Raw genomic sequence first — 25,890 nt, forward strand, 5'->3', positions numbered from 1 at the left:
AGTTTAGTTGTTTGAGTAATCGATGTAAGGATATCAAGTATAGAGGACTGTTTACCAGCAAGTGCCGTTTAATTATGTGATCTCTCTGCAGAGAGCAACGTTTCATTTCGTGGTGTACGGAGTCAAAGTAAGGAGTAACTGCGTCTTACCTTGCAGTATGAGTTGCATGTTGGTGTCGTCAGAGCCGTAAGCATTTCGCGCAAGGCACGTGAAGAGAGCTGAATCCCGTCGATCGGCGCCACGTATTGTTATTTCAGACACAACACCACCGCTGTGGAGTGTTTCATTCAACTCGTACCTGTGGCAAGGGGGTATAACGCAGTATAAGATAAACGTACAGTATAGTTCTACTGAGCAAAAAAATCACTGGGGATTATATATAGTGGCAGTGCTAGAAATCACCGCCAACAGGCATATGATAATTACTGCGCAGAAAAAGATGCAGCACAGGTTGCTGCTAGGTATCTGCCTCTCCTATATACGCCACCGTCTTCCCCCCTTACGTGCGGTCATGCTCAGCCGAATGGGAGCAAAATGACCGCCAGAGCAAGCAGGCTTTCCTTACTAACCCTGGCTCCATTTAGTTTGGAAAAGTAAACGCTGTGGTTTACTCAAGGGTCATACGAACAGGGTTTTCACATAATCAAGCCCCAACCCGCAACAATGGTGCACTGGTTGGGGCTCTAAACTACTGTACCCAAGGATACGGGATCAGATCCCGGCAGCGGCGCCAGCTTTTCGATGGAGGCGAAAAGCAAGGCCCCGGGGGGATGTGCAATGTCAGTGCCCGTTAAAGAACCCCAGGTGGTCGAAATTTCTTGCGACCTCCACTACGCCGTCTCTCATAGCCTTTGTCGCTTTGGGATGTTAAACCCTATTAAAAACAAACATAGTTTAGCCCCCGTGGGGTGCTACCTATTGCGGAGCTCCCATGCGGCGTTCCCGTGAGGGGTGCCTCCTTTTTCGGCTCCGCTGCCTTGACTCAGCCGTATGAGAGTTGTCTGACGACAATGACAATCACAGCTGGGCCAGGGAGGTTCGCCTTAAATCTACAGCTGTAAACAATCATTCTTGTGAAACAAAAGTGCTTTATTGATTTAGCCTGGAATCGCTCCTTATCGCAAAAAGTGTCTTTCGGTCACGTTGTCATGTGAATATTCTATATTCAGGATACTCCTTGTGCTCGAGTGGTGGATATTGCACTAACCTACAACCCACACATAAACTCCTATTCTTAAACGCTCTCCAGTCACATTAATAAAGTTACAGAAGTATGCATACACCACCCACCCATACTACTCTAGATGTCTGTGTATACCACAGACTATACTGATTAAAAAACCCGAATGAGCCGTCCAGCAGCTGATGCTGTGTACAGGTGACGCAGACGGTAAGCAGAGTCTATGCGAATGCATACACCACTGGTGAATCGCCTTGGTCGTACGTAACTTTTTCTTCCCGCTCTGAGTGATTGCTTATGTGCTTCATAAAACTGTACTCCATTCCTGTTTCCTGGGGAACGAAATGGTGGCAATCTCATTATCTCCCACGAATAGAAAATATCTCTGCCAAAACCCGCTAAAACGGCTTACATAACTTGGTGTACAATTCATAATGGTGAGAACGAGGAAAGTCAGGTACGCGAAGATAGTTCTTCAGGCTGCCTGCATAAACCTATACAAGGATTAAGACGTAACTTTTGATTACATCCTACCTCGGATCTTCCTTTGGGTCGAAGGACTGCTTGTCCCTTGCCCAAGTGATGATAACGGGCTTGTCTCCGAAGGCTTCGCACCTAAGCCTAGCGAGATGACCTCTTTGAACGCTCTCAGCCTTAAACTTGGTCTTGAAGTGCGCAGCCACTGAAAAACGAAAGAAAAAACTCTAGCAATATTAATAGGGGACCGGGAAAAGAAAGCATATATGGTTCTTGTGAAGCAAGCGTTTGTGTAATCTACGAATTTATTTCCATGTAAAATTTGTGTCGTCGTTTAGCTACTCGCCGATCCCCACCATCGGCTTCAAAGTTGATCGTAAAAGTATTTTCTCACAAGCAACTCACATGTATTATTACAAGCTTCATTATAAGCTATCAAATAGAACTTTTATCTCTAGCGGAGTGACAGGAGAGCCTCTACGTAAAGATATATTAATTTTAGACAATGTCAGTTACGTTCACTCCAGCCCGGAACTAATAGACATAATTCTCCTGAGTGAATTCTGTTTTATTTCTGTCATCAGACAAGCTCAAATGATAACTCACCGATTCCTGTCATAACGCTTAAACGAAGCTATCACCATAGTCGTAAGAAGATGGAAATGATTCATTGGATATTTAACTGAAATAAAATGTGTCCGGGTCCTGTTTTGCGTACAACCGTCGGAACAAAGTAAGGACACAATGAACAGCTCGAAGAGCGCGTTACTCCGCCGCGCAGAGTCTGCCGATAAGACGCATCACAAGGCTCACGTACACAATTACACACGTCACAAGACCTTTTGCAGTTTGTTGTTAGGCTGCCGACAGATAAGACAGATCCCAGTGCTACTGAGACCCCTTTGCAAAGTGCGCCAAGCACTAAACTCAGGAACCATTGTCCTCGGTTTTAGGTACTAGGTACTTTAAAAGCGTTAACTGTTGGGCTAGTTGGTGATCAGTCTTGAAATTCATCTTGTCTAGCGCAAAAGGACAGGACACACAGTAACAAAACGCGTACAACACAAGCATTATTTTTTTTTTATGAGACACGAAGAAAGATGACCCCGATGCAGAAGAAATATACCTTAAAAGTGTTAACTGATGGGCTAGTTGGAGGTCAGTCTTAAAAGTCATGTTGTCTAGCGCAAAAGGACAGGACACACAGTAAGAAAGCACGTACAACACAAGTGCTTACAAGTTAAATTTGTTGTACGTATTTTCTTACTGTGTGTCCTGTCCTTTTGCGCTAAACAAGATGAATTTTAGTACTAGGTACTGCGTGTCAGAAATGGAGGATGTGCGCTTTTGAACGACCAGATAAAGGCTTAAAACAAACTTTGCCGAAGGATGCTATAGAGAGCGAATCTGTATCCGCCATGCCCCTCCTAGCTGATGGAATTGTGTAGTCGTGCAGAAAAATGGTTATATTCCTTGCGCGCGAGCAGATTCCAAATCGTAGATGTCGTCATAAAACAGGTGTAGTTCAAGAAATAAATACACGCGGAACGTGAAGTGGTGAGTAGTGTACTTACCATGCACGCTGAGTTTCACTACTTTGCTGAGGACTGGTGATATTCCGTTGGAAGCTTGGCAGAGGAAGAAGCCGGCGTCCTTTTCTTCTGCGTTGTGCACGGCGAGTGAACCGTTTTCGAATACATGAATTCTTGAGCTGCTGCTTATGGCTCTATAGTCTCCAGGAACGTCACCTTGAAAGAAAACGAACCAGATAAGCAAAATGATAATACAAGTAGTGTATCGTTAAAGACCATAAGACGAACGAATGACAAAAAGAATACATTCTCTTCTCAATTAGCAATATCAATATTCAAATTCACTTTTTGCCTTTTGCTCAAAGTGCCACCAGTTAGTAGCATATAATATTTTATGACTAGTACGGTTTTAGAAATACGTTTGCTTAAAGCAAAGTTCAGAACATTAAACCTTGATCCCAGCTAGCTAGGGATCAAGTTTACTTATGTAGTGAAAGGTTCTACTATCAACCCCACCTATAGCCAGCAACATTCTCGACCTCTCAACCCTATACCCGTATTCTTTGCAGTGGTCTCAAGAAAGCGCGATCGAGTTCGCGACCAGTGGTGATGGCTGCTTGAACGATTAGTTGCTATTCGCTGTATTTTAAGTTCTTTTATGGGCAATGAAACGACTTCTGACTTTACCTTCTGATTTTGTCCACCTGACACGGGGCACTGGAAAACCATCAGCTTGGCAGTCAATGATGGCCGTTCCGCCACGAACGACCACGGTGTCGGATGGCTCGATGCGCCACGTAGGTGGCACTGGAGAAAGAGAAAAAGAAAGGGCACGGAAGAAATGAGCACTGCTTCATCAGCGAAAAAAGAGCCTCGTACTTTATAAAGGTCGAAATTAATGAGGAGCCAGAATAAGCGTTCATTAGCAAGAGAGGAAAAGTACTCCTTTTAACAAATATCTCGTTTCCCGAAACAAGATATGATACCCATCAGAATTGGGCGGCACTGGAAAAAGATAACAATATGATTTAGGTTTTTGTTTCCAATGTTTAGGATGGCTGTACAAGCATAAATTAATGACCCGGCGCTTTTCTGACTAAGTAAAGTTTTTGCACAGAGAATAAATAACGAGGCATTACGTTTCGCTTATATTGCACAAGATTTCAGCGAATTCCCACACTGCTAACAATGTTTTGAGAAATTACGCAACGGAAATTTAAAGCCCTCTACAATATGACTCCCGCAAAATGAACCAACGTTTATAAAGAAGCATTGCGTTTCGCGTACTGCAATCAGTAACGTCTATTTCTTTCTTTATTAGCAAGGTATTTATTTCCCTTACTCTATTAATGAGAAAGTTTTCTTTCATGGAACGCGATGGAATCTCATTTTCGCTGTTGAAGATCACTGCGGTGACAATCCTACGTCTGGAAGAGCTGAGCCATCGGCTGAAGCAGTTAGCAACATATATTGGCAGCTATCGGTAAGGGATAATAACAGAAGTATTTAAGAACCCATTTATGGCAGATCACTGTAATGTCTACTGCTTGCATGCATTTCCGCTCCCGGATCGATGAAGGCAAAAAGCATGTTTAAGTTCAAGCATCTTTCAAAGTTGGGATGTAATGCTAAAAGGCTGTAAAAGGTGTTAGAAGGCCGTTACTCGTGTAATCGTATATAAAGGGCGAACATCTCTTATAGTGGATACGTAAGTGTAGGGCCGTACTCTTCGCAGATCCCGTGCATGGAAGATGGCCGCGCCTTGAGTAAAGGTGAAAGAGACACGGAAGGACATCGAAGCGGTGCTTTTCGTTGAGTGCTACTAAGTTTCTATGGGTGGTCGAGACAAACACACTGACGCTCCAGAGAACGCTACCTCACACTCGCGTGTTCCCCCTAAGAGCGGACCCTCTTGCACATCCAGCGGTATAGGTGTTACGCAGCCAACGCGCTGGTACTTCTCTTGTATGAAGTAATGATTTCCCAATGTGAGCAGGGTAGCGGCTGATCACTGGCTCTGATAATGTGCAAATTTTACTGAGAATTCCGTGTCCGATTGAGTAATGCTATTCGTTGCTTAAGCGGTATATCCACGCCTTAATGACACCCAATAGGAGAATCATTTTATTTTTTGGAAAATAAAGAATATTTTTCATTTCCATTCATGCTTACTGAAATGGCCTTTATCCCATCAGCTTCAGTTGAAAAGGAAGCATGATACAGAAAACAAAAACAAAAACATTAGCTGCTACAGAGGTGTGAAGGAATGCTCATTACCACGTTGTTCGCCTCTTTAAAAGGAAGATCAAGCATTGTTGCTCAGAGTCTCGCCTCTCATATAAATTTCTTCTTTTTGGTGTTCACTTTTCAATTGTTTTGTCTGCGTTTCAGCTGACTGCGATAGTACTCAAGTAGTGTTTTCTGCATTTACTGCGCTGACGGAACAGAGGGCAACTTTAATCATACTTACCACAACTTTATATTCTGTACAACGAAAAGCCTACACAGCCTCTGCTAATATTGCCAAATGCAAAAAACAATAAAACGTAAAAATACCACGATATCACAAAACGTTCACACTTAAGAGGAAACTGTTCAAAGATTATCAGCTCCAAATTGTGGGCCGTCTTCGACAACGCGTCACCTTAAGCTATTGCCCGTGCTGTTAAACCACTACCTACCAAACGACTAATTAATGGGAAAAATGCAAAACAGATAAACTACAATCTGGTTTAAAAAAGGATTAATGCGATTTCAGCGCCACGCATTCTCCAGTTTAAGCGGAGGGCTCATAACGTTTTCAGAGACACACGACAACAGTCAAGAGCGTTGGAAAAGGTGCGTCGCGAGCCATACCGTGAATTACCATTGTGGAGGTGACCGTGACCACGCCGGCCTCGTTTCGGGCCTCGCAGGTGTAGTTTCCGCGATGCTCCGGCAGAAGCTTCTCGAATATGAGCGTCGACGAGAACTGAGTCACGTTGAGTACGCTCACGGAGGCCATGCCAGCAGTGGCCACGGGAGCCCCGTCCTTGTACCAGCTGATATGCACCGGCGCGTCTCCCTTGGACACGGTGCAGAGTACGCTGAATCTTTGGCCCTGGTGAAGGGACTCCGGGAACGAGAAAGGCACGATGGCTGGCCGGACTGCGATCAACGGAAGAGAGCGGTAAAGATATATACATTTTCTCGATGTGGGAAGTAGACAATCTTAACCAAACAGGATTAAATGTGGGGCAGCGGTTAGCCCTCATGGAACGTGTTATTACAACAGCTGCTGCTTTAGAAGACTAAATATTGCTCCTTCGTGTACTATTAAGCGTGTAGCAGTACAGCTAGCCTCAGCACGAAACAGTCCGTAATGCGAACTTCTGCCATTAGTTTCATTTAACCATGTTTTGCCTGAGAATATAACAGATCGGTATTTGCTCAGTAAAATATTAGTAACTTTCGCATTGTTTTTGTTTGCTAACAAACGTTTGTTCGTGTCGATATTTTATATTTATTACTTTATGATAATGCCGAGCTTTCAATAATCGCTACAGTCTTTTCGTGACTTTATGCTCCTATAATCTTTTTAGCCACAGTAGTTGAGCTCCTTTGACGCTGGCATGCGGAAACTGCCAGGAACTGCTCCAAAAACGAAACAAAGGAAGCAGACACAGCACGCATGAGAGAGTGATAAAAAAAGTAAGCTACGCAGATGGTATTTTTGGGCGATGGGAGTGACTATATGTTTCATGAAATTGCAAGTCACCTCCACATCGCATTATTCCGTACCCTTTTTTGCATTCCCTTCTAGAAACCGAAATTAGGGCAATCAGCTTCATTGATGTGGATCAAATGCAAAGGAATAAGCAACTTCAACTCCGTCCACGTAAAAATAGTGCGGAGCACATTATTGCATTTGTTATATCAGCGCTTTTGATTAGGTTCAAGTCATTTGTTATATCCGTGTTTTTTACACATGTGTGTCTTTTTTATACGTGAGTGAAAGCCAAGGCTTTCGTCTTTCCGCCTCTTTCCTAAAGGAGGAAAGCGAACATTTCCCTCTCTCCAATCTTCCACTCGCCAACTGTCACCGGTGGAAGCTGGCTCTGCGTGTTCCAACCGTAGCATGTGGCACATGCTTCAGACGCACAGCGAAGAATTGCCACCTTCATGGCATTCCGAATGTTTCGCGCTGAAAGGGACGTAATGTGTCTCTCAATAACATAAGGAGTTCTTCTTTACGCCTGATTCCTATATATAATACACTGATATGCATATATAATGAAATTACTCTAACAGAAAATACGCCATTCTTTCAGGGGATCATCGTGCGTAAGCAGTCTGCAGAAACAAGCTCACGGATATCCAGAAACTTTCACACAGCCTTGCAGTTTGCTTTTCACTTTTATCTGAAACTATAAATGTAGGCGCAGTGCTTTGTAGACGCAGCATCGTAATGGACAACGAAAACGACGACTGCAGAAGACAAAGAAGAAGACGGCTTCCAGTCCATAGACTGGACGGGAGGTTGCCGGGAGGTGACTAATGGGAGTGCGATGCCACGCTATAGCGGGCCTGGGCACCTACTGATTCGGATGAAATATAGCCCCGATCAAGGCGGTCGTTTCTCACGGAACGAGACAGACACAAAGCGCTATGGGCACTCTTGCACGCTGCATACGCATTCTTTTCAATGAAGCCCCAGTTGGTACGCATTCTTCATACGCACCACGTAGGAGGGATTTAGAAGACTGCGCGCACTGCTGGCAGAGTAAGTAAAAGGAGCGCATACTAACGTGACACTATGCAGCGGTTCCTCCGTTCCATTGTAATTGATGAGCATTCGTAGACTGGTTGCTTTACAAAGGGGGCAAGCCGACGAGAAAAATATGGCGGGTTTCAGGCAACGGAACGCCTCTTAGAGGAGACTGCATTACGGATTTCAGCAATGGGCATCGTATGTACGAAATCTATCGTGAAAAACAAAAAAAATGAGAAAGAATTGCAACATGTATGTTAGGATACGTGACACCTGACGCTTGACAAGCTTGTTGATGTGCATTTTTTTTTCTTCAGTTGTGGATGAATCGAGTGGTTGTGCTGCTGTTATGAATATTTGACGACACATTCTTATATGCCTCTCCCGTACACTCTCGGGGTCTGCAGCGTACAATATCTCGTCGATATTTAACTCGACTGAATGTTATAGCTCAGAGCTTGTGAGCGGGATGCAAATCAGCATTTATCCTGTTTGATGTGTGCGGCTTGCTTACGGTTCTATATGCAAATGAGAAGCAACGAACCGCCGTTGTTAGCTAAAGCCCTTATAAGTAATGGTGCATGTGTTTCGAAAGAGAATTTTCCAGCAGCTGCAGCGGCAGTTTGAATGGGAATATGCGACTCCTCCATAGTTTTCACACAGAAAAGTATGCACCCATCTTCGTGACTGAGCTATCTAGTAGTAACCACGCTTGACTCAATAAACAAGATAGAGAACACTGCCTAATTTAACACGAAAAAAAAAAGAGCACATTTCAGCTCTGCTTATAATGCTATAATGCGACAGTGTTAGAGCCTACCGCCCGCGGCTCCCTTTGGGGATCTTCGTTCTCATCCACGCAATTTCCCCTTATTTAATAACTAACTCATTATCTTGCATACATAATTAGTATTCAGTCGTAAGCTACCGTATTATTGAAAGACCAGCCGATATGGATATCAACCCCCACTTAACCAATTGACATGAACGTGAGTGCATGGACTAATATTGGTATACTGTGTTGGGTGGTCCTACGCACGACAGACCATTGGAACACTCTACCAATATTGGGCCAATATCTTCAATCATCTTTCTGCTGACTTCTCGGTTGTTACAAAGGAAGCTTGTGATTTGGGAAGTGGAGTGCGTACCACTACAAGTAGCAATCACCCATTTCACCCACAACTGTCGAAGGCCTTTCTCTCTCTCTCTATCTCTCTCCATGAACTTGAAGCGCGGACGGGAAGGTGGCTACGACCCCCGGGTTCGATCCCGACCTCGGCGGCTGCGTTTCGATGGATGCGAAACGAAGAGGCGTCCGTGTGCTGTGCGATGTCAGCGCACGTTAAAGATCCCCAGGCGGTCGAAATAACTCCGTAGCCCTCCACTACGGCTCCTCTTTTTCTCTATCCACCTTCACTCCCACCTTCCTCCCTTCTCTTAAGGCGCGATTCAGGTGTCCATAGAAACAAGTGTGACAGATACTGCGCCTTTCTCTTCCTGTGAACCAATTAAATGTGAACTAATTGGCTACGGCCCCGCCGGGGTGGCGCATCGGTAAGACGCCCGACTACTGTGCCGGAGTACCCGGATTCGAACCCGACCGCGGCGGCTGCGTTTCGATGGAGGCGAAACGAAGAGGCGTGCGTGTGTTGTGCGATGTCAGCGCACGTTAAAGATCCCCAGGTGGTCGAAATTACTCCGTCGCCCTTCACTACGGCTCCCTTTCTCTCTATCCACCTTCACTCCCACCTTCCTCCCTTCCCTTACGGCGCAGTTCAGGTGTCCAGAGCTACGAGTGTAACAGATACTGCGTCTTTCCCTTCCTGTGAACCAATTACTATTATTGTTATTATAAGGTGGCTACGCGCGCATCATGTGGCTCAACCAGAGGATGCCTGCGGTTGCCTGCGGTTTCACAACTGCAGGCAATGACAAAGTGACGCTTATCACAGTTATTTTGTTGTTGTTGTTGAAAAACCTTTATTTCCACCGAGAAGAAGCTCCGTTTCGGACTCCCCGGCATGCAGGCCTGATGGAGCCTTACTCAGGAGCCTCGCGAACTAAGGTCTGGTGAATATGCATTGTTGCTTCACGGCCTCAGCCGCCAGGCGGATGGCTTGCTGCTGCTGATCGGGGTCCTCGCTTCGCAGCAGGGTCTCCCAGGCGTCTCTATCTATATTTTCTTTAGCTCCTGGGCTGTTGTTACATTCCCAAATAATATGATCTAGAGTACCCCATCTCCCACATGTTATGCAATGTAGATCCTTTTCATCTTTTGAAATTGTTGCATATACCCAAAAGGGACTAATATGGCCGGCCGCCGCGGCCGTCACCGGGCAGCGTTGCACAAGAGCGTGTTACTGAGGAGCCGCATGTCGCACGTGCACCCTCATTTTAGGCCTAACGGACACAGGTGTGTACGCGCAGTATTCTCTACTCGTCGGCTACGTGCAGCTTGCCGAAGCAACTTGTGCTCATATCCAAGCCTTAACGACCGCTCGCCTTCAAGCACATTACAAGGTGTAAAAATGCGCAGGAAAGTATATGGCTAAGGAGTGCTTGGACCCCTCCTTTCCATTTGATTAAATATGCAGGTTAGATCACCCCACCGGGGTTGCGCTGTGGTTACGGCGCTTGACTACTGTTCCCGTGGATGCGGGATTGCATCCCGGCCTCGGCGGCCGCTTTTTGCTGGCGGCGCACAGCATAGGCGCCCCTGTGATGTGTGATGTCGGTGCACGTTAAAGAACCCAAGGTGGTTGAAATTTCCTGAGTCCTCCACTACGGCGTCTCTCATGGCCTGAGTTGCTTTGAGACGTTAAACCCCACACGCCAAACCAAGCCTAACTATGCAGTTCGGTTATAATTTCTTTTTCTGCAGCCGGGCGCGCCAACGCATGATTATGAAAGGTGAAAGCTATCCACGACTCCCGTAACGTAGTCATAGCGGATAGCCGCCGCACCTCGCCTCGTAGGCCTCGCTTTGGGCGGCGTTCGAGTGGCATGGGCACGTTTCTCTTTCTTGCCCTCGTATTCCATCGCGATATGTTATATATCGCGATGGAATACCCCTCATGTAACGCTCCTAGTGGGCATTTGAGGTACCAATAAATAAATAAAAATTGAGAGAACTGTGGAATCTACACTGCAGAAATGCGAAAGCTGGAGTTTTGGTGCTGCATACGGTGCATTACGTTTGCTCTCATCATTATTATCAACTAAATTCACCGCCATTATCAATGCTACTATCATACAGCTGTATAACGTCCCAACACCTGTGGCGCTGGCGGAAAGAGCGGGAGTTAGGCCGCCGTTCATGCGCATGGCCGTCTCTTAAGGACGGCGCGAGTTGGTCGCCCAGCTTTGAGGCGTGACGTCATAACATCTGTGGCGCTCCTGGCGAAGAGAGCGGGAGTTAGGCCGCCGTTCATGCGCACCGCCGTCTCTAACGGACGGCGCGAGTTGGTCGCCCAGCTTTGAGGCGTGACGTCACACAGAGGTCATGCGAAAGGTCATTTCATGTGCACCGCCGTCGCACCGAAAAGGCTTGAAAGTGATAGTAGTATTGCTTTCGCAATAATATCAGCAAAGGAGAACGGGGAGCGACCTCTGTCGACTGCCCCTGCCGCACTCGTTCTCCTTCACTTTCCCCCTTACGCTTCTCTTTTACATATTGTGACACCGTTCTCTCTCTCTCTCTTTCTCCAGCCGGATTCCCATCTTCCTAGCTCGCCAAAGCTTCTCATCTTACGGTAGTCGGTATTGCGCTTCTTCTTGCTCTTTATTCGACACGCGTCATCCCCTCGTTCCAGGGTAGTTACCTTCCGGGTTCTTGCCTTCGTGGCAGCCACCGTTTCGGTTGCGCATCTATCCGTCTTTTCCATACCCATAAGACACTAAGCCAGCCGATGCCTCTCTCACTCTCTCCCTCGGCCCTAAATATGGGCAAGGAATTTACAACTGCAGCCAATTCCACTTGCTAGGTGACAGGCTTACGGTGGCCCTTCGTTCGGCTGCACTGGCACATTCAAATGTTATATTACCGTTACATTCAATATTCAAGAAAGTCAAAGGTTGAACCCCCGTCGATGTAGCTCAGTTGATAACAACACCGGACGCGACATTCGGAGATCGTGGGTTCGGCTCCCACAATCGGCGCGTTGTTCTCCCTTTTAGTTTGTATTTAATTACATTTCTTCCTCTAATGAATACGGTGCTAATTCACGTAAAACAAAGTTAGTAAAGTCCCCTACGCTTTCCTAGGTCGCAACGACTGCTAGCTTCTTACCTCCGTGTGTCATAAGGGGCCATTCATTTCCCGTCAAACACACACACACACACACACACACACACACACACACACACACACACACACACACACACACACACACACACACACACACACACACACACACACACACACACACACACACACACACACACACACACACACACACACACACACGCGCGCGCGCGCGCGCGCGCGCGCCCGAACACAAATACATATCTGCATGTCATCGCGAAATACAACGAAATGAAACAAAAGGAAGGAACGGAACATAAAATACTCCGCCGTCCTGAAAAAAAAAAAGCATTTACAGGAAGCACCTGCATACTATGTTAGGCTTCCGCATACATAAGGCGAAAAGCAGCGACTTGTCAGGCTGAACCTTTTTTCATTTCATTTCATTTCATTATTTTTGTTCCTTACCATCTGCCCGGTGCAAACACAGCCCCTGTCGTAGTTCTCGCGGAACTGTTGCAATATCTTTGTTCGGCCGTTTGCTCGAAACGAACGCGCAGAAATCGCGCGTCATTTGTACAGCCGCTTCAGCCAGCCACGCGAGGGTTGGAAGAAAGAAAATCACAGGGGGGGGGGGGGGGGGGGAGGGGGGGGATGTTGGACGATTTTTGCGGTGTAAATAGAAAAGGACGTCAAAGTATCACACACACTAAGCCTGCCTTTCCTCGACGCGAGTGATAAAGCGACATTCATTTGTGCCCTTCAAAACGATCCAAGGCAAGGGAAAAAAACTGAAATGGGAAATGCAAAACGAAGCAAGGTTTCGCATTTCTTTCCCCAAAAGCGGAACGAGGCAGGGGTGGACGCAGAGCTTCCTTCCGAACTCGCCGGTACGTTAGGCGCGCAAAACGGAGCGGAAACGACAGCCAGCTTCCATTCCACGGGCGCGTTGTTGCGACGGTTGTGCACGCGACTATAGGGAGAGAGGGGGGCGCAGTGAGAGAGAAAGCAAAGCTCTCGGCGCACACCGCAAAGCGGAGACTGCGAGCCTGATGAATACGGCCATACCTCCGCTGCTACCGTGGTGCGATCCCAGGGTGAGTAGTGCGGGCGCGTGCGGGCGATCTCCGGAATGGAAACGAGGTCTCTGGTTTCACTTTTGACTAGAGTTATGATTGTGATTTTCTCTTTTTAACATGTTTTTTCTTTCTTTCACTCCGACGTGTATTCGCCGTTCTGTCGTATTTCTTTATCCTAGTTTGTTTCGCAAATGCCTGACATTTTCGTTAAACAAGGGAAAATGAGCGCCTGATGGCGCCACCGTTCTTGCTTTTCCTCTTTACACGCTGCTGATTCGATTCAGATGTAACAGCTTCGGAATGCGGAAGCTTCCTGCGACTATTCATTTTCTCTGAAAGAGAGTGTAGTGTTTTAAAGGAAACAGCATGGAGTTTAGAGCCTTCTTTTTTCTTTTTTTTTTCTTTACTGCCTTGCAGCATTCCCGACTTTACACGGGATGGTGGTTGACGTTTTCAAACATTTTATTTCAATTTTATCAAACATGTGGCAGCCATAATTCGAGAACATAACTGCTACTGTTCTTTTTAATGAAAGGAGAGAAGGAGAACCGGTACTTATGAAGAAAACAAAAACTGTTACGCCTGCCCGACAGCTTAAGGTGGTCTCGCAACAACAAAAAAAAAATAATGCTCAAAGAAATGGTTGCTTGCAGTCACTTAAGGAAACGCAAAGAAGTTAGAATAGAGTAATGGTCCTCTCTTGGTTGCTTCGACAGAAGCCACCCGCATAACCATATTTTGACAACGATAGCTGGTCTAACAAAACTATAATTAAAAAAGAGAATGTGGTACAATCCACAACTACGCAGGCGAAAGACATTGCTGATGAAAGGAAGCGACCCATTGCTTCCTATTTTATCCATGCCCGGTCATAGGCGCCGAAATGAAAGGATGCCGACCGTCGGTGCCCAATTCTGACGTTCACTTCTTTTGGAGCCTTGCAGCAACAAAGCTTCAAATTGCAGTGAAACTTCATTGATTTTTATCGTTACTCTATCTCCTTGGCTAGCTACGACACAAATTAGAGTGTCCTTGGTTGTAATTTGGTTTAGTGAGAGCGTATGGAAGGGACAAAACACGTTAGTCACTCGGAAGAAGCAAGTACAATCTCCTCTCTTGCACAGTGCGTTCTGGTAAACTGGTAAAGAAAACCTTTGACCAATTAGGAAACATCAATAACATAACCAAAGGATGCCACATTATGGTGTTTGGGCATTGTCTCGTGCGCCGCTGGTTGATGATCAGCTCAATGAACCGCCAGTGTCAAGCATAGCTAGACAGCAGGCTTCCGGTCAACGGGAACACTCTTTCACTAAATCCTCCCCGTCTACGTATACCCACGGCAGTGAACAGACAGTCCATAGTGAGACGAGCTTTCAAGATCATTCTCATGTACCTGCTATAGAGAAACATAAACAAGGAAATCGGAGACAAGCACTGTTTCGGCCTCATCACCTTGAAAGGCGAAGATGGTTATAGCAAAGGATGCCATTTAAGTCGCGGTTGGCAGAAGCTGAAAGTGATCGGCAAGCAAAAAAATTAATGAGCACTGCAGGATCTGCATTGGAGTAAAGCACGAATGCTGTTGTTCGTTCTAGTTGCTTAAGTCACTTCTTTTTACCAATTTGTCTTTGATACTTTCAGATTGCGCGCCACTCCCTTCCTATGCTCTTTTTACGGCTCTACTTCCGGTAGCGTGACGTCACATCCTTTATGTCATATTAATTCACTTCTTGTTTACCCATTTTAGTATTTGGTACTTTCAAACTGTTGCCCCGCTGGGGTGGTGCAGTTGTTGTTGTTGTGGCTGTAGGAAGAGGGAATAGAAAATGCACGGGCCTGCTACTGGCTCTGTAGCTGAGCCACCTCCGCTGCCTCGTGCGGACAGAAGAGGAAATAGAGAAGAAAAAAAAAGGAAGAGGGAGAGAAAGACGCGCGCCGCAACAACAGCCGTCGTCCACTACCGAAGCGGTGGCGGGTGCAATGATGGCTTACAACAGATAAAAATTCGGACAGGCTAGTCCCCGCCGCGAGCGGCGGTGACCTACCTGTCCAAGCCCCATCAGGGTGGTGCAGTGGTAAGACGCCCGACTACTGTCCGGAGTTCCCGCGTTCGAACCCGACCACGGCAGCTGCGTTTCGATGGAGGCGAAACGAAGTGGCGTCCGTGTGCTGTGCGATGCCAGCGCACGTTAAAGATCCCCAGGTGGTTGAAATTATTCCATAGCCCTCCATTACGGCTCCCCTTTCTCCTTTTACACTTTCTCTCCCCCTTCATCCCTTCCCTTACGGCGTGGTTCAGGTGTCCACATAGCAAGTGTAACAGGTACTGCGCCTTTCGCTTCCTGTTAACCAATTTTTATTATTATTATTTCAAATTGCACGCCAATATTTTCCTATGCCCTTTTTCGGCTCTACTTCCGGTTGCGTGACGTCACCCAATTGACTGCCTTAACTACTTTAGTCTTTGGTACTTTCAAATGGCGCGCCAATCCCTTTGAATTGAATTGGTTCACAGGAAGGGAAAGGCGCAGTATCTGTCACACGATCTGTGGACAGCTGAACCGCGCCGTAGGAAGTGATGAAGATAGGAATGAAAGTGGACAGAGATAATGGGGAGCCGTAATGGAGGGCTACGGAGGAGGAGGAGGAGGAGGAGGAGGAGGAGGAGGAGGAGGAGGAGGAGGAGGAGGAGGAGGAGGAGGAAAAACTTTATTAGCCCTATATTATTTGGCGGTTTTAGACGTCTTCAGAGAAGCCTGCTTGTTGTATCCACAAGTCTTCTCCGTCGACTTCGTCCACTTTTTCACAATGGTCGGTTGCCCTCAGTCCAGGGCTCCGCTGGCTGCTGCCGCCCGTTGGGCTCGCTGTACCAGACCTTGCTGGTCTTCGCAGCGGTCACTGGACAGCAGAGTCTCCCATTGCTCCGCACACGGGTTTCGAATTTTGGGGACCACATCTATGTTTTGACATGCCCATGTGATGTGATATAGTGTTGGTTTTTCATCGCACCACGGACATCTGTCAGCGTATATGGTAGGGTGCATTTTGTTTAGTATGTGCAGGTTTGGGTATGAACCCGTCTGTAATTGTCTCCATATGACAGTTTCCTCTCTGGTGAGAGAACTGTGCGGTGGGGGATATCGCATTCTTCTTCCTCTATAGTTTTCTAGTATGGCCGAGTATGACTTGGGTGCTGGCAAAAGTTCCGCAGACTCGTCGGATGCTCGGAAGGTAGTGTATGCTCGAGCTTTCCTGTCAGCCTCTAGGTTCCCTGCCACCCCCATGTGCCCCGGTACCCATATAATTTTGTGTCTGGTCTTGTTTTCTTTGTGGTTGTTAATTCTGTCGCTCGCTTTGAGGAGTACACGGAGCGCGTGACGACCAATCCTACCATTCATGAAATTTCGACAGGCTGTTTGAGAGTCCGTGAGTATCGTTAGCGACCGCCCAGCTCTATAGCCCTCCGCCACCGCTAGAAAAATGGCTACTTCCTCGGCCTCTGCTACTGTGCAGTGTCGGATAGAGGCGCTGGTCACTTCACGTAGAGACGAATTGACCACCGTGGCCACTGCAATTTTGTTGTGTCCTCCTCTCGAGGACGCGTCTGCATACACAGTCGTGTCTTGAGGAGCGTATGTTTTTTGAATAAAATCGGCCCTTGCTTCTCTTCTACCTTGGTGGAGGTTCGGGTCCATGTTTCTTGGGATTGGAGCTACCTTGAGGGACTTGCGAAGTTCGTCAGGGATCGTTACCGTCCTCGCTATTTCTCGCATCTGCTCACAGTATCCGAGTCTCTGTAAGAGCGCTCTTCCAGTCGTTGTCTGCAGCAGCCTGAGCTTTTGCGACTCAAGCTGCGCCTCGCGTAGTTCTTCGAATGTGTTTTGCAATCCAAGCGCCATGAGCTTTTCTGTAGACGTGTTGCGCGGTAATCGGAGCGCCGTCTTATACGCTTTGCGTAGCAGGGCATCCGCTTGTTGTATTTCACTCTTGTTGAGGCACTGGTAGGGCAGGCTGTACATAATTCGGCTCACTACCAGGTTTCTAACTAGTTTTAGTGTGTCCTCTTCGCGCATGCCATGCCGCCTGTTGGTGATGCGGGTGATCATGCGTGTCACTTGTAGCGTTGTTGTTTTGAGCTTGGTAAAGGTGTGACTACTGCGTTGGTTCGATTGAACCCACATACCTAATATTCTTATTGTTGTCTTTTCAGGAATGGGCATTCCTTCCAGGTAGATGTTGAGTTTCAGGTTCTCACTGGTTGGAACGGTTCGGTTTTGTTTGCCTCTCCACACTCGAAGCAGTTCCGATTTCTCGGTAGAGCATGCGAGTCCTCTTTCTCCGAGATATTTCTGTACACAGGAGGCCGCTTCCTGCAGTTTTTGTTCCTTTTTCCGAGGGAACCGGTGTTCGTCCAGACTGTTATGTCGTCTGCATACATGGCGTGCCTGATGCCTTCGATCTTCTCTAGTTTTCGTGCTAGACCTATCATAGCTATATTGAAGAGGATAGGTGAGATGACTGATCCTTGTGGTGTTCCTTTGTTTGGCACGTGAATTTTGTTCGATCGAAGGTCTCCCATGCCGATGGTGGCAGTTCTATCTGACAGGAAGGCTTTGACGTACCCGTGGATTCTGCGTCCGCAGTCCAAGTCGTCTAGGCCTCTAAGGATCGCTTCGTGACTGACGTTATCAAATGCTCCCTTGATGTCAAGGGCCATTATGACATTTTCACCTGTTCGGGGTACGTTGCGGAGCACATCTTGTATTTGAAGCAGCACGTCCTGCGTCGAGAGTTTTGCTCTGAAGCCGAACATGGTATGGGGTACATGCTCATTATCTTCCATGAAATTTTGCAGTCTGAGCATCACCACCCGCTCATAAAGCTTGCCTAGGCACGACGTGAGCGAGATGGGCCTGAGATTTTCAATTTTGAGCTGTTTGCCAGGTTTAGGTATCATAATTACTTCGGCCTGTTTCCAGTCTTCGGGAACCGTCTCCGCCTCCCAGTGTTTGTTTAGAAAGCTTACGAGCTCTTGTATGAGGTCATCACTCAGGTTTCGGATCAGGGCATTGTCGATTCTGTCGGCTCCTGCTGCCGTGTTTCTGGTCGTATCCCTTATGGCCGCATAAACTTCTTCCACAGTTATTGGGCGGTCGAGTCTCTCGTTTTCGGCTCCGCGATAGGTTCCTTGGTATCGTGAGGGGTTGCGATCACCGAAACATTTTTTTCGTGCCTTCTCTAAAAGGTCGGTGTCCGAACCCTCGAAGGAGTGGATGAATCTGTGGATACTTTTATTGTTTTCTGATTTTGTTTTGGTCGGATCGATTAGTGCTCTTAGGAGATTCCAGGTTCTGGCCGTACCTAAGGTTCCCTTAAGCGAGTCGCTGAATTGTTCCCAATTTTGTCTCGCGAGTAGCGCTGCGTATTCTTCAGCTTTTGCCGTAACTTCTGCTATCTTTAGTTTTAGTTTCCTGTTGTGTTTTTGCTTTCGCCATCTTTTAGTGAGACTGCGTCTGGCTTCCCATAGGCGCAGAAGGTGCCCGTCTACTTCGGGCGTTGTTGTTGTTCGTCTTACACTTTTTGTGCATTTGTCTCGCGTTTCTGTCAACATGCCGCTCCAGTCTTCTAGTGATTGAATGCCGCCTTCAGATTTTTTGCAAGCCCCGCGGAACGCGTTCCAGTCCGTGAGTTTTGCATGTCCGATCCGGCATCTTATCCTTTCCAATGCTATTCGCGTCCGGAGGATAAAGTGATCGCTACCTAGGTTTTCCATCATGTTTTCCCACTGTGACTCCTTGCTCTTCCTTACGAACGTGAGGTCCGGGCAAGTGTCCGTGCTCACACTATTACCGATTCTCGTGGGGGTCGCGGGATCTGTGATTAGCTTACAGCCAAAGTATTCGGCTACGTCCGCTAATGTTCTTCCCTTGATATCTTGCTTCCGGTATCCCCAACTCGTGTCCATGGCGTTGAAATCTCCCACGATAATGAGTGCATTTTCTTTGGCCAGCTTGTGCGCTCCGTGGAAGAGTTCAAAGAATTTGGCTTTTCTTTGTCTTGGCGGGCTGTACACGTTCAGTACGAATGTGCTCCTTCCCTTTCGCTTTTTCGGAATGATTTCGACAAGCGCGTGCTCGATGTCCGTGTCGGCGATGGTATCGTGCCTGATTGCGGTGATGGCTTTGATGACTAGAACGGCTGCTTTACCCCCGTTTTGGCTCTCGTAAACATCGTACCCCTGTAAAAAGGGCCTGGTTCCAGTCTCTTGGAGCGCAATCACATCGGGGGGTGTAAGCTGTGTGTTTATGTATTGTTTTAGTAGGGCCTGTTTTTTGTGGTAGCCTCTGCAGTTCCATTGCCAAATTTCTAAGTTTTCTTGGTCTTGCTGACGCGTCTTGGTCATGTTTACGTGTTCGTGCTGTTGCCTTGTTCGACAGCGAACGCCGTTAACGCTGGACGGTTGTACGCTCTTTCCCTAATGTTTTCGTTATGTCTTTGTTTTCGAAAAGCGCTTTTGATTTCTGAGATCTGCCCCTGAAATTGTGCTTGCATCTGTTGCATTTAAGATTGGATTTGCCGCATCATATCCTGCATCATCTGCTGCATCATCTGTTGCATTCGTGCTTCAAGTTCTCCATTGTTGGATGCTTGTGGCTGTTTTGGAAAGGCTCTAGTGATTTCAAGCTCCCGCTGTTGTGCCTTTAGTGCTTTTGTTAGTTCCTCGACCTTGCGTTCGAGGTCATTTTGTTTGAGTCGAGCGAGTTCAAGCTCGCGTCTGAGTTCATCACTGCTCGCGTCTTTAGCTTCTTTGACATGAATATTTTTGTTGTTTGTATTGTTTGTGTTACTATTGTCTACCGAGTGCGGATCAATGGTAGATGCCCAGCTTACCTTGCTGCCGCCTTGCTGGGAAAGCTTTTTCTGCTTTTCTTGTTTGTTCCCCTCCTGTGAACCGGCCGGCGACAGAGGTGGGAAGGAATTGGACCTTGATCGGCTCCTCGAGGTCTCTCCTTCTGAGCTGAACCATCGCTTGCGTGGTCGCCCGCGTTGGCCACTGCGCCCTCTTTCCCCGCTGGGCTTTGGTCTTGCCTTTTTCAGTCTCTCGGGGCACTCTTTGGATCCGGTGCGATGTGCCTCCCCGCATATTAGGCACTTGAGCTCGCACACATGGTCTTTCGTCGGATTTTTATCTCCGCACAGTCCGCACACAACAATGTCCGGTGTGGGGCACACGTCGGAGCGGTGTCCTTGCTGGAAACAGACGTAGCACACTTGCCTCGTGGGGCGGTACTGGTAGCACGGTAGTTCACCTCCGTAGTATATTACGAATTTCGGCAAGATCGGGCCGTCGAACGTGATCACTGCGGTCTTGGATTTTCCAAGCATCCTTGCCTGGAGAATGGTTACTCCTTGAGTTCTGACTCGTAGGTGTGCTTTCAGCTCTTCGGGAGACGTACCTGGGTCAACACCGTGTATTACGCCGCGAAAGACGTCCTCCGGAGCTGCCACGTAAGCGTTGACCTCGTACGACTTTCCAGCGAATTTAAGACGGGTAATGCGCCGCACCAGGTGAGCCGTTTCTTCATGTGGGGTGCTAACGATAATGATATTTGATCCTGTACGAAGCCTTACAAGTATGTCCTCGTCCTTGCATTGTTGGCCGCACGCCATGATAACGGCGCGCGCTACTTGGTGTGTGGTGAGTGATTTCACCATGAGTCCTTTTTTGGGTCGAAAAATTATTTTGATGTCATTTTTGGGGAGTGGCGGCAGTCTTCGCCTAGGCCTCCTCTGCTCCACCTGTCCGGTCTTGTTGCAGCCGGTCGCATTACCTAGTGATTTTCCATGAGGTTGGGCGTCCGGGCCGGTTCCCGTGCCTTTCCGTTGTCCTTGTCTCTGAAGTTTTTTTTTTCTGGCGCTTGGATTGAACAAGCTCCCAACTGGCATCGTTGTTGTACCCGACGCGCTCCGATGAGGAATCTGACGGGATTCCGTCTTCGCTTCCTGACTCGGCGTCTCCAAAGTCGTCTTCATCCATCCCTTGGAATTCTTCAAGGAGGGCATTTGGTGGTTGTGGCGACGCACTTGGGGCTTGGCTTGGCCCTGCCATATGGTCTCTCTTTGAAGAAGCGTCGGTGCTAGGCGCCGCCGTCGTCAATAAGCCTAGCGTCCCATGCTCTCCCGATGTCGAGCTGGGCGTCCCGTCAGGGTTAGCGGGCTGGCGCACGCTTTGGAACTTTCAAGTCCGGTAAAGATCCGAAAAAATGGTCCTACCGCTTGAAATATGGCATCCAGGGGATACAGCACTTGATGTCTTTCAGTTCCGAATGAAATCCGGTGGCGAAAAAGCGTTGGTCCGGTGAAATCGGTCAAAATTTGCGGAGCCGAAGTGACGCGTGTCCGACTGCTTCAACCGCCATATCCTCTCCCCTCAGGGCTACGGAGTAATTTCGACCACCTGGGGATCTTTAACGTGCTCTGACATCGCACAGCACACGGACGCCACTTCGTTTCGCCTCCATAGAAACGGAGCCGCCACGGTCGGGTTCGAACCCTGGAACTCCGGCACAGTATTCAGGCGTCTTACCATCCCTTCCTATGCCCTTTTTGTCTCGAATTCAGGTTGCATGACGTCACTTTCATTGACTGATTTAATTAACTATTTTAGTATTTGATACATTCAAATGTGGCGTCAAGTCATTGGCTAATGAGACCATTTTCGCCTATACTTTTACATTTTCTGCCTGTAATTAATTATCTAAATATAGGCCTATATATTTTTTCGGACAAGGAAAGAGAGGAAGGTGGGAGTTAAAGTATGCAGTGACATCACAGCCAAGGCCAGCTGCGCAGCCCCTAGCCAAGGTCTGCCGGCGTTGCCTAGCAACGTTTAAGAGCAGTGACATCACAGCCAAGGCCAGAAGCGAGGACCCCGCTCAGCAGCAGCAAGCCATCCGCCTGGCGGCTGAGGCCGTGAAGCAACAATGTATCTTCACCAGACCTTAGTTCGCGAGGCTCCTGAGTAAGGCTCCATCAGGCCTGCGTGCCGGGGAGTCCGAAACGGAGGTTCTTCTCGGTGGAAATAAAAAGTTTTCAACAACAACAACTGCGCAGCCCCTAGCCAAGCTCTGCCGGCGTTGTCTAGCAACGTTTAAGAGGATAAAAAAATTTGTCTTCGTCGGGGATCGAACCTCCGTAGATTCCTTGGATCCCGAGCCGAGCGCTTTACCGCTGTGCGAAGCCCCGCTTTTTTTTCTCCTTTATTACCGTTCAACAAATTACATACAGGCATAGAACTCACTAGCCCACCTTTGACTTAAGCGATGTCTTAAAACTGTTTCATTGTGATCGATGCGTCAATCACGTCAATCACGTCTATCCGCTGAGGCTGCTCAGGCTGACCGCGGCGAACATCTCTGAGAAATGTGACACCTTCAATGAAGTTGACCCTGAATGATCATACATTTTCTTCGGCGTGCCTAAATGCCATCCGCGTTTCCAAATGCTGTGGAGGCCCAGCATCATAATAATGTCATATGGGACCTCGTCACTTTGTACAGGTATAAACCAGATGTCGTAAGGATTATTGGGTAGTTCGTTTTTTAAAGGTCTTTGTAATATATAATAGTGAAAAACGGGATACCAGCAGTCTATAAAACATGATCGATGGTCTCTGGTCTTTTATATATTGTGCAGTTGATGGTAAAAGGTACAAATATACCTTTATCATTAAGCCATGTTTTTACGGGAAGGGTACAATTGGCACAGCGAAGAAAGCTTGAAGATAAACAATTTGACGGTTGATTTTACCGGCAACTCTAGGACATCTTGTCCTGGGCCTCTACAATATATAGATCGATATAAAGGTTGCAAACAGGTATAAGTCCTTATACAATTTTTCCTGGATACCGTAAAAGATATTCAACCGAAAAATGGGCACGCAAAATTTGTAACGCATAAAAAACTTCTAAAACTCCAGTGACAGCGCGATTTCTTGCCGGATAACTAGACACAACAAAATCCGGTATCACGTTGCCTAAGCGCATCTGCAGCACTGAGGGCAACAAATAGTCTGTTTGATCGCCAAAAAAAAAAAAAAAAAAAATCGTGATACAACTAATTTTTTTCCTCCCATGAAAAGAGGGGGCTGTGGCCTTGGTCTTTCGAACTTGTTGCTGTGCCACGCCCCTCGACGAGAAACGCTCTTCATAATTACGCTTGTCTACCGTGAGGATGATAGCGGGATTTGGTTGGTTGGTTGGTTCACAGGAAGGGAAAGGCGCAGTATCTGTCACACTTGCTCTGTGGACACCTGAACCGCGCCGTAAAGGAAGGGATGAAGGTGGGAGTGAAAGTGGAAAAGAAAGGGGAGCCGTAGTGGAGGGCTACGGAGTAATTTCGACCACCTGGGGATCTTTAACATGCGCTGACATCGCACAGCACACGGACGCCACTTCGTTTCGCCTCCATCGAAACGCAGCCGCCGAGGTCGGGTTCGAACACGGGAATCCGGCACAGTAGTCGGGCGTCTTACCGCTGCGCCACCCCGGCGGGGTCGGGATTCCGCGAGTGACAGATACTGCGATCGGCGCGCAATTTAAAAGTACCAAAGACTAATATAGTTAAGTCCCTCAATTACGGTGACATCAAGGACGGGACGTCACCCATCTGCCGTCAGCTATGAGGACCAAGCGAGAAAAAGTGCGCTCCAACGTCGCCGGGTGGCGCTTCTTGTCTTCCGCGGGTGCATTTTTGCGCCAACCCGATGCAAAGGGGACAGCCACATCATCGTCATCATCATCGCGTGACAGATACCGCGCCTTTCCTTTCCTGCAAACGAATTATGGAACGCCGGTGAACTTAGACGCGCTTGACATGAAAGCCAAGTAGAGTTTAGTTGCTGGCGAACGGCGCAGGAGACTAGAGAAATTAACTTGTGATTCCGAGGTAGTCGCTGCTTTTCGCTACGTATATCCAGGCACAGCTGAGCTAAGCCATCTTTCATTTTTTAATCACCCTGTTTGCCTGAGAAGTCTCTTCCGATTTTCAAAGGATAGCCAGTCGAATTTGAATCGCAGCCACGTATGCCAACCTAAATGTCTTCAAAGCGCCCAATTTCCTTATACTCACAAGATGCATATGATCTGCACAAAATACAAAACAAATGACAGATGATACTTCATTATTTTGTTTTACGTGGATACTTCATTATTTTGTTTTACGTAACATTTCTTTGGTGCAGTTCGCTCGATACATCGATAAACAAAAATTAAGTATTTACCGAAAGTTGTATGTTACGTGTTAACCTTAATCTACGCATGTTATAAGCTTACAGCGTGCTTTTCAAAGCTTAGTTACACAGCTCGCATGCAGTTCACGGTTAATAGTGCCTTGGATATTGACGCCATCGACACGGCTGAGATCAGGCGGGCTGCTACAAAGCCAATGTTACACCTAATCGCGAAGATCGTGCGATGGTTCGTAGTAAACACGCATAAATTTTCGAAGCCTTCCCAAATCCGAACAACGAAACACAAAGCCCCGCTTGCTCCCCGCGTACCTCGTCCCCGGAGGCCCCGAGGAGAGTCGCGCGAGGCTTTCGAAGGCCGCGAGCAAGCGAGGCAGCACTTTTAGAGAGGCGAGGCAGCACCGCACGGTGTTTGAATATTGCATGTTGCGCTCCATAGAGCGCCCAAGGCAACGTCTGTAAGGGGAAGGGGGCAGGAGGCATGCATTGGATTTGTATGTATACTGCAGCGGATACCCCAGTGCAGCACACGTGCGTTCACCGCCGGGCTTTCCTCCACCACTAATGGCGGCTTCCTGCGGAACGGCAGTACCGTGCGTGCGCAGTTTAGCAATCGTCCGAGGAGGGAAGTGAGGTGAGCCGTGAGGCAGACGTGGCGCTTGGTGTAGAGGGAGAAGCACCTGAAATAGGGAGGAGGAGGTGTCGTTTTCCCTAATCGATGACTTATCTGAGCGGCAGATCGCGCCTCACATTCCCCGCTTGTGCGCGCAATAATGAACGCCACCAATAAGGCAGCGGCCGGCGCGTAGTCGTCGCCACCGGCGTTGTGAAGTTTCTGCGCGGTGAAGCCGGTAGCAGGAGGGAGATGAGGTTGAACCATACGTGGCGCAACCTTTGTGGACTGGCAGCGGCTTCGGGTGTTCGCTTGCCGCGCTGGCTGGCTGTGGGATCGGAAATGAATGGAACCCGAACGGGAACCAGGCTTGCTTCCCGTGCGTGATATAGCGCGTGAGCGCAGAAGCCCGGTGAGCGGCTGCTTGGTAATTGGGTCTAAGGTCTGCCGTTAACCTTTTCTCCTGTGCTTTCGGCGCCAGCGCTTGGGCCATTCGCCTTCTGAAAGGAACCGCCGTCGACGAGGCGCCTTGAGCGCTTGCGAAATGCTGGAAGTCAGTGCGAACGGATGTTGCGCATTGGCCCGTGTCCACGGTTGCGTATGACGGGCCGTCGAATGCGTTAATACCTGTCAGTGCGAACAGTGCTCAACTATGTGCCTACTACCGATAGTACCGAGAATAACAAAAAGAAGGCCAAACTCGCAGTCGTTTGAAATAACCGAGCTCTTAAGCTGCTCAGTAGATAAGTTCATGTACCATAT

General features: G+C 47.9%; 1 protein-coding gene across 1 annotated transcript in view; it reads right to left on the reverse strand.

The window, feature by feature from the left end:
- The window catches only part of LOC146191682 (cell adhesion molecule Dscam1-like), a 95,756-nt gene that overhangs the window by 22,863 nt on the left and 47,003 nt on the right, over positions 1-25,890 (reverse strand). Inside the window, exons 11-15 of the mRNA XM_084600363.1 lie at positions 6,046-6,336; positions 3,877-3,996; positions 3,232-3,405; positions 1,715-1,862; positions 150-298 (exon numbers count right to left, since the gene is read on the reverse strand). Coding sequence (XP_084456489.1) covers positions 150-298; positions 1,715-1,862; positions 3,232-3,405; positions 3,877-3,996; positions 6,046-6,336 — 882 coding nt within the window. The remainder of the gene's footprint in view (positions 1-149; positions 299-1,714; positions 1,863-3,231; positions 3,406-3,876; positions 3,997-6,045; positions 6,337-25,890) is intronic.

Source organism: Amblyomma maculatum, chromosome 4 (genome assembly GCF_055883805.1).
Source record: "Amblyomma maculatum isolate TAMU_Amacu chromosome 4, ASM5588380v1, whole genome shotgun sequence".
Taxonomy (NCBI): Eukaryota; Metazoa; Arthropoda; class Arachnida; order Ixodida; family Ixodidae; genus Amblyomma; species Amblyomma maculatum.